This window comes from Engystomops pustulosus, chromosome 3 (assembly GCF_040894005.1).
Source record: "Engystomops pustulosus chromosome 3, aEngPut4.maternal, whole genome shotgun sequence".
Taxonomy (NCBI): Eukaryota; Metazoa; Chordata; class Amphibia; order Anura; family Leptodactylidae; genus Engystomops; species Engystomops pustulosus.
This window is the reverse complement of record NC_092413.1, coordinates 102,037,414-102,048,623: the sequence shown is the minus strand read 5'-3', so window position 1 is coordinate 102,048,623 and position 11,210 is coordinate 102,037,414. Positions and strand designations below refer to the sequence as shown.

Genomic DNA, 11,210 nt, shown 5'->3' with positions numbered 1-11,210 from the left:
TTAAAATGCATTACAACAGCTGAGGAGACCTGATTTGCCTTATTACATTACAATTTACATTTGTTAACAACATATTAACACATGCATTAACATCCCGTTTACAATGTGTTTTGTAAATGCAAATGTTAACAGTAATGGGCAAATTCCTCTCCTCAGCTGTTGTAATGTATTTTTAAACGCAATGAAAATGCAACGTGTGAACGTGCCCTTGGGAGTGCATGCTGCCGTCATGTATCTACAAGAGGCCAGTGGGTGCTGCACTCGCCTAATTAGGAGCTTGGTCAGAACTGCCTTGGACTTTCTTTTATTCTAAGAAGCGATTTTTTTTTTTTTTTTTTTTTTTTTTTTTAATTTACTTTTAATAGGTTTTTTGACAGTTTATTTTTACTACGGCATGAATATACTAAATAATATATGTGTGTTCCCTTTTGTTGTTAACAGTGCAGCCACGCCATAAAAGGGCCGTGTGGCGTGGACCCTTCTTAAATACCTGTGCAAGCAGTTTAGAAAGAAAGTGCAAAGTCAGAAAGAAAACTGGCGCACGTCTTTTAGTAAATGTGCCTCAATTTGTTTTTGGCAGATATTGAGTGTACAATTACTGAAAGCCTCTATAAAAGAACCTATGGTCGGTTTCACAGTCCAATCTTGTCAATGGCACTGAAAGCATAGGTGTACAGTGCCTCATATTCACCATATAAATGGACTGGCAGCAGACCTAGAAACTGTTCCCCGGCCTGTTCATTTACCTGCTGTGGACTGGATGGGACCTTCTGAATCTCACAGCTGCTATTTAAGGTCATTTGGCAGGACTGTCAGCAGTCTGTACTAAATAACTTTGCTCATGATCTATTGCTGCTACAGCAGTGAAGAAACCTCACCAAGTCAACATAATTTTTTGGGGGGGCGCAGTTTTGGTACAAGTGCTGTTTTGACATTTTCATTTTCACTGTCAAATGTTCATTTGGCGCAAAGTCACTGACATTGACACTGCTTGCACCAAATTCATTATTTACAGACTAGTTTTCACAATGGTACTGAATTCTTGATTTTGGGACTTTCCGTTCAGGTGCAAGTCTATGTGCTGTGACTTTTGATAATTTTCAACTTTTTATGCACCTGTCACAAACAACCTACATAGCACAAGACACTATCTTTAGAGTTCGGCTATACTCGGATTCATTAGACATAGAACTGTCCTAAGGAGCCAGTCAAATGATAAAATTACCCCATTGAAGAAGAAAAAAGTGGGGAAATTCATTTCATCACGCTGCAAAAAACAAATCCAGGATCGGCTATTGTTGCCTCCTGTAATACTCTAAAGCTGTCTGCACACTTAACGGAATTACTATAGAACTTACCCTAGTGGTAATTTCAGTCACTGCAATGAGTTTTGATGCGCCAAGCGGAGCTCAAACTCTGCACTGCAAATGTTAAATTACGCTTCAGAATCCCATACCCTACACATACTGTATTACCCTTCAGATTTTCCACACACAAAATCTTAATTGTCCTCCAAGTACCAGATCTTTAAAAGGTGTCCCTCAAAGAGTGAGTCATTTTGGCTATGCCATAATATCTAGAATTGTGGTTACCGTACTTACAGCCCCAACTATGGGGAATGTAGGCACTAAATGACTGAACAAATGGAGATGTAAACAAAAAGAGTTGTAATAAGTGTTTGCTTTATTTAATAAGACAACACCTTCAAATATATCCACAGTGTTAAATAGTAACAAATTATACAATGCAGTCACAATGATCTGACCTTAACTTCCATTTACACAAAGGAAAAAAGCCATGAAAATAAAAATCATGTATACAAAACAGTCACACACTATATGCTAGGCATTGTATCACACAAAAACATGAGAGAACAGGATTCCCAGTGTACAATACTGACTCATCGTTCACCCATAATCATGCACTGTCCTTGGTACATCCTTGACCAGAGCTGATGTACTAGTTCCTCAGCAAGGAATGGATTGTTAGAGTACAACTTTAAGATGTTTTTGACCTGAGTGATCTGACCTCTAACAAGGTACCTGTCGTTTGATGTCACAACCATAAACCACTGTATTTGGACTCCTACCGTCATACCGTTTCAGAGCCTTCAATATGGATGACAGTTTCCTGTGAAAAAATCATGCACATACTATATGGTCTTCTCCCTCCTCCATTATGTGCAACGTTATTTTACAAGCGTTTCCTTAACACATTGTCACAAGCAATATTACACTAAAATATACTGCAGTAAGGGGAATGAGAGGTTCCTGTACTATATGGAGTGTAGCTTTCTTACTAATCTCACAGGGCAAACTGCAGCATCATGCAAGAGTATTACTAAGACACAACATGCTAAACCGGCAAATGTTACTATACACGCCAAGTGCTCCTGGCACATGGTGACAACACATCACTAGTCAAAGTCACGATTGGTTAGCACTAATGGAGCAACCAGTGTCCAAACATACAGAACAATGCACACCCAGCTTGATGAAATTTTCACCCAAACAGAGGGCCATTTGCTAGTCATTGTCTCGTAAGAAGAGTCAGGGCTGAAAAAAAGAAAAAACAATATAAGTTATACATGGCTTCACATTACAGATATAAAATTCCTTTGAATAGCGAATGTTATATACAGTACAGGCGCTCCCCAGGTTACATACAAGATAGGTTCTGTAGGTTTGTTCTTAAATTGAGTTTGTATGTAAGTCGGAACCGTATACTTTATTATTGTAACGCCAATCAAAATTTTTTTGGTCTCTGTGACAATTGGATTTTAAAAATATTGGATTGTCATAAGAACCAGGATTATCAATAAATCTTAAATTACAGGTACCAATGATAACTGTTATAGCTATTATTTGTAACCTAAGGATAAAGTACTGTAAATTACCAAAATCCAGAGGTCCGTTTGTAACTAGGGGTCGTATGTAAGTCAGGTGTTCTTAAATAGGGGACCGCCTGTATTATGTTTTTTTCTGACTTAATCTTAGTTGCATGTATATGAAAAAGCAAACTAGTTTTCTACTGCACAAAAGGAGGAGTTCAGGAAAATACTGAAAGGACATCTACCATCAGATTTACCAATGCTAGGCTACTTACACTGTCATGGCATCTTTTCTCTGGAACCATCCTTCTTAATCCTAGGAATTTTGTGTTTATTTAAAAAGAAGATTCTAAAAATATTCAAATGAGTCTGAGGGGATATGTGGGAGCCTTCAGAGCCCCTGCGGGCTCAACCATGAACTTCGCTCTGTGCCCACCTATTCTTGTTCCTATTCCAAGCAAGAAGCCGGCCCTCTGCTTGGGATAGGTGGGCAAAGTGCACCATCTAGACACACATGGGCTATGAAGATGCCTCCATAGCCACTCATTTGAATATTTTTTTAAATCATCTTTTTAGATGAACACAGCGACCCAAGGATATAAGGATGGTTCCAGAGGGGAGATAATGAGCTATGCATAACAATGTAAGTGATCCACATCAGTAAAAATGGTAGATTTCCTTTCATCTCACTGGAAGAATAAGGGAAAGCCCCCCCAAGTAGAGATCTGGGAAGCCTTATCTTGGTTCAAGTAACAGCTTATTAAAAGGACATTCCCACCAGGATGAAGGATTGTAAACCAAGCGCACTGATATAACGGTGTGTGTGCCCTCTCTGGCAGGATCTGCTCTTCTTTAAGCTTGGTTTACAACCCTTCATCCTGGTGGTAGATGTTCTTTAATCATTAATATCAGTCTCCCACCATGTAGAAATCCCATATACTGCAATACAAAGTATGGTTCAGGTTCAACGGGAGGGTTAATCAACCTTCTTTACACAAAAAAGGGAGTCAAAAGGAAACAAAACAAAAAAAAAATGAATACCTTGGGCATCTCCAACATCCAAAAATGCAAGAGCAATTAAAAAATAATGGGAACACCAGGGCTTGTATGTCACCCTGAAATAATTGTGATTCCTTGTGAACTGCCTGACTCTGCAATTATTTTCCCTTTATGCCACCATCCACAGCAACCGGGTGTGGAGCAGCGTGAAGGACGCAGCCAGCGGAGTGGGCAGCTATAGACTGCAACTGTTCAAGCTGAATGGTCACTGGTTTATGGCACAAATCTACGGCGTTCAATTGTACACTGCTCAGCCCGGCCTCCTGCTGTTCCGGGACATAAAGCATCAGTGTATTATAAATCTCCCCCATTGATCTAAGCCGTAAAAGATTTAAAAACCAAATGTCAATGTATAAGTGTAATATCTTCTTGATTGAATTGTCCAAAGACATAAAGTATATAGGTCATGTGTATAGCACAATGAAAGCCAGAAAAAAGCTGCATTCTGACTTATTTTCCAGCTTCCTAAAACATTGTATAAATTAATTGGTGCCACTAGGAAGTACAACTTGGAGGACAGAGTATATATATATATATATATATATATATATATATATATATATATATATATATATATATATATATATATATAAAAAAAATGGAAAAAAAGGTAAAAATGAGAACTCTCTGTGACTGCATTAATGTCTATGTACAATCCGCACAATTCTATAGAAAACTAGTAGAACCGTGTCCTTCAGCAAACTAGAAACTTCTCCCTGGATTGTCCACAATAGAAAGTACAGCAGATAACCTCTGCAGCCACATTTATGCTAAATTTTAGTACACACCTGTACCAGTTGGTGAGGGTCATCATTATGTACAGAGAGGCCAGGAAAAGCATGAAGTGAAAGAAGGAGTAGCTGTAGGTAACGCCATCCCGCTCATTGTCAATGGCTCGGTTCACATCATCAGAATCACCCAGGGAGCCATCACTTCTGCTCCCGTCTTCTATCAGAGTAGATTCATCACTAGTCAGAGTCAGCTTGTTCACTTGGCTGTTAGTTGATGTCCGAATACTAAAAAAAGGCAAAATTATTAAACATAAACTGCTAAAACCATGTCTACACAACATAATAATGTATGCTGCATGTATTTATACCTGGAGTATAAGACGCAGAGCAAGAAGAGGACAAGTCCAACTATTCCTTGAGCATCCCACCACTGCACGACCTGAACCTGTCCTGGGGTGGTGGTGGAATTGTACCCAATGATGCTGAGCAGGCTGGGATTGCATTTCCTATCTACAAATCAAAGTAAAAACATTACATTTCATAGTGAAGTGTGTACCTGCTGCACCTTCATCTAACATAATTGTCATACCAGGCTCATTGGTCATGGCAGACCAAGTCAGATACATGGTGTAAATAGTGATCACAGAAGACTGCAGCAAGCCAGACCTGGGCTGAGACTCCTGAAAAAGACAAAAGAGCAAGTGATTCCAAATATTTATAGCAATTTTTACAGCTCTTAAATTCTACTGTAAAATAAAAAAAAATAAATAAAAACAAAAAATCACAAATATGTTGTTTTGTTTTAATAATCTTTATTCTACTTTCATTCATACACACATATATATATATATATATCGAGAGAGAGAGAGAGATATTCCAATCACAACACGTTAAGGATGCAATATATCTAATAAATATTCCATATGGATTACAATAACATATACAAAACCCATGTCTTATACTTATATTAATTTCTTCATTTTAACCCCCACCTCCCATCTTTTTTTCCAAAATCCTTTTGGATTTCTTCCTACGGGGTTTAACTCTGCATTGCAAAGGCTGAGATCCACACGGCAAACCAGCAGCAGGTTTTTCACACAGATCAGGGGTACCATCCATTATGTACCATTTTTAACTTTACAGGAAATGAAAGCTATAGAGCAATATTGGATAACGATATCACTTACCATATATACTCGAGTACAAGCCTAGTTTTTCAGCACAAAAAAAAAAAAATGTGCTGAAAACCCAAACTCGGCTTATACTCAAATAAAAAAAATATAGGTTTTACCAGGTTTTTGTGGTAAAATTAGGGGCCTCGGCTTATACTTGGGTCAGCTTATACGGTAATACCTCACAGCGACATTCTAACCCCACAAGATGCCCAAACCACCCATATTTCTACAACCATACCTGGATTTTGGGTAGAACAGACATGATAGAAGCTCCAATGCACAGAAGCAAATTCACACTGATGAAAGCTTTATTCTCAGAGCATCCGTCGGGATGAGTGTAGTAGACGTAGAAAAGCACAATTGCTACCAGTGACAGGGCATAGTTAATACCAGTAGCGGACAGCAGAGCTATGGAGACAAAGGAAGATTTACCCGACAACGTTTGTACACATAATTATAGAACCACACTGTAAACATATTTTTACAATTCCCTGTACTGTGATGCTATGAATCTTAAAGGGGTTGGCCTCTTTACCTCATGTTTTTTGTAATGAGTGTGTGTAAGTGTGGGGGCAGGATATTAGGTAATTTACCAATATATAAAGTTCTGCACTACTTTGATAATTGATGTGCCAGGACCATAATCTTAAATTCATTATTATCACAAGGTCCTGGCAGCGTGATTGTTCATGGACAGATAATATCACAAGCCTGTGAGCCTGCTCTATACACCCCTAACTGAAAATTATGTTACAGGACGGTAAGGGGTTAACTTAATATTCTGTCAAAAGCATGAAACTGGTTTAGAATAAGCCTCAGTTTTAACACATTGCACTACACAAGAATGAAAACAAACCCACAATCTTACCTGCATACCAGCAACGAGAATTTCCTTCCTCCATCTTTTCAACCCAGGATTCATTCCAAGAATGAGCAAAATCAATCAACAAAACCAGCTGGATGAGTATGAAGCAGAATGCACCGCCCATGCCAACGTAGAACCACACTGAAATAAGTACATAAATGATCTAGGTTACTATTATAGCTGGGGACATGTCTCACATCTGCACAGTCAGGTCAGTCACATTTTTGTGTTCTTTCAAAAGTGAAGTAACATGGAATTACAGCCATAACACAATGAAAAGCAACTGTAGATAACAAATCACTTTGCCCTATGATTTCTTACAGTTTTAGGCCACATGCCTAGAGAACGTGATGTTTGGGGCCAGTCTGGCATCAGTGGGTGAGTAAAAGATTTGGGGAGGGGCTCTATCTTTTGAACGCTCATGCTCAGGGCCATGGAAAGCACAGCATTGTGCAGGAGTTCATAGAAAGTAAAGGGGTTGTGCTAGCTGCTGAAAAAAAGCTAGGACACAGTCCCAAACTGCGTTTCTGTGCATGAGGCCTTATTTCCAGAAAAATCAATGCTGTATTAAGTGCTATTCTTTCCTTTAAGGAGGAGTATGATGTAAAAATCACTTACCTGTTGTGAAAGGTCCTTCAGGGATGAAAAATGCACCAACAGTAATTCCAATGGCTGCTGCAAACTTAAAGAACCAAAAGCTGTGGAGAGGAAGTCAGAGATTAATAATCGTCCAAAGCAAAGTTTGAGGGATTTATAGATCTTTATGCAGGGTCTTATCAGGAAAGGTCAGAAATCACTGGTCCACCAATATTTCACCCTTACACCAACATTAGAGATCACCAGTAGAGAACCTGTATCATATCACATTACCCATTATGCACTGCAGCACGTGGATCCTGGCTACTCTTCACTTTAATCATAAGAAGGGAGAAGAGAAGGAAGAACATGGCCATTCCAAAGCACACACGATACACGGCTTTGTATCCGACCAGCACGTCACAGTTCACATGTCCACTCACTCCTGGAATTGAAGACCCCATGCCTCCCTCACAGAAGCCAGGAATCTAGAGAAAATAGTTCACATATTATATCATGGATTGTTTTTCTATATACCTTGTCTGAATATTTTGGTAGATTTCTGACCTTTTTGAGATGCTCCTCCATCCCTGGAATCAACATCACGCAAGCAACTCCAACCCCAAGAAGTAAGAAGAAGGCGTAGATGAGTCGGGTGACTGTGGAGTTGTTCCCACTTGGGCAGCAGCGACACAGGAGACATGGTGCACTGCCACATAGGCAAGGGATCTGAAAAAGAAACCCTCCATGTCCATTACACTGGCAGCCATCGAGTATCACTGTCCAGATAGATACAGCCATAAACATCAGAGGACAGATAAACCCATTAGTGACATAACAGAGGATAACACCTTTACTATCCTTTCAGAAAGTCATTTTTCATTATAGGATTTCACTAACATCTGTATAAAACAAAAAAGAGCTTTTATATATCCAAACAAAAAAGGTAAACTTGTGTATATTAAAATATTTTTTGTTTCCCTTCTGCCAGGGGGGTGGGGGGATAGGGAGTACTGGTATCACATATATGTGTTGGTGGTCCTCTAAATGATCTCATCATCAGATACATAGGATTATGTGTGTTCTAATGAAGGAGTTGTAATGGTTTGCCTGGCAGAACTCAGAAGATCCCCTTTATCTCCCCAGGGGAGACCCCCATAGTAGAGATGGGTAGTTAAAGAGAGGTCAGGTCATTATGAATTAACTCATCTAGTTGCCATTTTTGGCAGACGTTTGTTCACCAGGAACTGGAGCAACTGGGAGGAATTGACAGCAGGGAACTGGAGTAGAGAGGGAGGCATTGACCTAGAAAATACAAATCTTATAAAAGGGAGATCCTTGTTATTGCACTGTGATGGAGGGCCAGTCTATCGGCACCCCTGATGTCCTATCCATTCCCTATCCGCTTTCTCAGGACACAGGAGGGCACACTATGGGATGGTAGATGAATGACCAGAACTGAGCCCAGGAGCTAGGAGAGAATCTCTGTAATCCATTTGTTCAGCGATACAGAACTCAATCCACTGATCTTCATGCACAATCTTTAGAGAGGGCTAGATCTGCCCATTACAACCCATCGAGATTAAATGGTCAGCTCTTATTATTATTTCTTTATGTCCGCTTCCCATCTGATCAGAGATTGAGGCATGAAGCAAATGTAGGGCACCCATGGGAGGTACAGATGCCAACACATAAGTAATCAGAACTCCATCCATTTACAATGGCATCCAGGAAATGTGTCCCTAAGAACCTCTCACAGATATACATTAGTTAGTACGTTATGATGTTACTGGGGTCACATGTCATTAATGTATATGTGAGGTCACACTAAAGCTAAGGGGATTGTGCTGGCCCAGCTGTCAGGAGTTAGGTGCAGTCTCACACCTGAGATGGACGAGGCTGATATAAGACTTGTGAGAACTGCCATGTCATTGTCACAGCCCGGAGCCCTCCATAGAGGATACAGGAACCCCACCACACCCCGCCAGACACATCATCAGTCCCCTCCAGCCCAACCACACCACAGCCCCCGGTAATTACCCAGCTGGCGGCGGAGCACAGGCCTAGCACGCCCCCCATGATGGCCTCGATGTCTTACAACATAAAATGGAGCCTTGGTCACTGCTCCTTGTTTACAACCCAGAGAATCAATACTACGTCACTTCCGCCCAGCCCAGGAGAACTAGGTGAGGTGTGACCGCCATTTTTCCGGAGACACTCTCCTATTACACTAATAGGGTCTGCAACGTAATGGACGCGTGTGAAAGAATCAGGCACCTGGGTCTCTTGTGTTCACATGGATGTAAATCACATGTTGTTACTGTGTTGTGTGCCTCTACGTAAGAGCTAGGTGCGGTGACGTCACTGGTGTGTGAGCCGCAGGAAAGGATGATTTACATGTGTGGTTGGTGCAGCTGCTATTGCTAGAAAGTAGCCATTTCTGTGATCCGCAAACAATTCCTTATGTTTTTGTAGATCTCATCTTCTGTCCAGTGGACAAAAAGTTACGGCCCTTTTCAGTTTTTGTGTTCTCATTTTTCACTCCCCACCTTCAAAAATCTATTTTTTATTTTTCCATGTACAGAGCTGTGTGACGGCTTGTTTTCTATGTAACAAATTGAACTTCATAGCGACAGTATTTAATATTCCATGCCGTGTACTAGTAAGCAGAAAAAAAAATTCAAATGCAGTGAAATTGGTGAAACAAAATGCCTTTGCATCATTTTCTTGCACATTGTAATAAAGGTGTTAACCCTCTAAGGATCTCACCCTTTTCTGTTTTTTTTTTTAATTTTTCACTCCCCACAATCAAAAATCTAACTTTTTTTTTTTTTTTTACACGTAAAGAGCTCTGTGACAGCTTGTTTTCTGCATAACAAATTGCACTTCATAGTGATGGTATTTAATATTCCATGTCGTGTACTGGGAAGGGGGAAAAAAATTCAAAATGCAGTGAAATTGGTGAAAAAAACGCATTTGCAGAATTTTCTTGTGGGCTTTGAATTTACAGCTTTACTGAGCGCCACAAATGACATGTCTACTTTATTCTTTGGCTCGGTGCGATCACAGGGATACCAAATTTGTATAGGTTTTATAATGTTTTCATACATTTACAAAAGAAATCTGGTTAACCGATCGCGGGTGTTACCGGTAAGTTTTAGGCCGCAGTCACATGTACCGCTAGGCGTCCGTCATAACGCGACGCTAGCGCACAGGGGGAGGTCCTCGGCCCGAACGCACATGCGTTTCCACTGTGCGCTAGCGTCGCGTTATGAACGGACGCCTAGCGGTACGTGTGACCGCGGCCGTGAAAGGGTTAAAGCAACAAAGCCTCAGGTTTTTGTATGATTGGTGGCTGTCATAGTTACAGATCGCTGCTCCCTGATGATGTCACGGGGAGCAACGAGCATGTCAGTTCACTCCCGGTGTGCAGCGTTCAGGACGTGCGATCCCGGCAGCATGCATTGCAAGTGTGGATTGGGCCTAAGCCAACACGGTGGCACCCACATGCCGACGGCTTTTCAATGCCTCCGGCAGCTTCGCTGCCAGTGATCAAGGGTTAACACCTGTGATCAGTGCTAGCACCTATCATGGGTGTTACCGGTGGGTGTTTGCTGCAAAATTTTTGATTGTCAGTTGATTTTTGATGTTATAGATTTCAGCTGTATGTCTTTTTTTATTCATGTATATAATTATAAAGTATTAAAACTGTACTGCCACTAGAGGGCATAACACCATCAGGTTAATGCTAAAATGAACCATAATTCAGACGGTTTATGTCTAAAGTGCTACAGAAACCCTATTTCTAGTATTCACATGTAATTACATTTCAGTGCCAGAAGAAACTGCAAAGCAAAATTTTTAAATGCATTTTCTCCTTTTAATTAAATTAACGTACCTGAAAAATATAAATTTCACTTCCTTCCTGTGAATGTTTAAAGGGTTAACAAGCTTTCTAAAAGCTGTAATGAGTA

General features: G+C 40.3%; 1 protein-coding gene across 1 annotated transcript; it reads right to left on the bottom strand.

The window, feature by feature from the left end:
- Positions 1-1,665: 1,665 nt before the first annotated feature.
- SERINC1 (serine incorporator 1) lies at positions 1,666-9,437 on the bottom strand. The gene is made up of 10 exons (XM_072141668.1): positions 9,277-9,437; positions 7,804-7,965; positions 7,531-7,724; positions 7,279-7,358; positions 6,664-6,801; positions 6,034-6,203; positions 5,210-5,300; positions 4,989-5,130; positions 4,678-4,905; positions 1,666-2,555 (listed from the first exon to the last, which is right to left on the bottom strand). The coding sequence occupies exons 1-10, from the start codon at positions 9,313-9,315 to the stop codon at positions 2,417-2,419; spliced, it is 1,383 nt and encodes a 460-aa protein (XP_071997769.1). The 5' UTR covers positions 9,316-9,437; the 3' UTR covers positions 1,666-2,416.
- Between the last annotated feature and the right edge of the window lie 1,773 nt (positions 9,438-11,210).

Excerpts from the sequence above, each read along its gene's own strand:
- SERINC1 (XM_072141668.1), bottom strand. The coding sequence starts at position 9,315 with ATGGGGGGCGTGCTAGGCCTGTGCTCCGCCGCCAGCTGG. Across the intron at positions 7,359-7,530 it reads CGTGCTGCAGTGCATAATGG|CTTTTGGTTCTTTAAGTTTG; the intron begins GTAATGTGATAT and ends TCCTCTCCACAG. Across the intron at positions 6,204-6,663 it reads TTCTCGTTGCTGGTATGCAG|CTCTGCTGTCCGCTACTGGT; the intron begins GTAAGATTGTGG and ends TTGTCTCCATAG.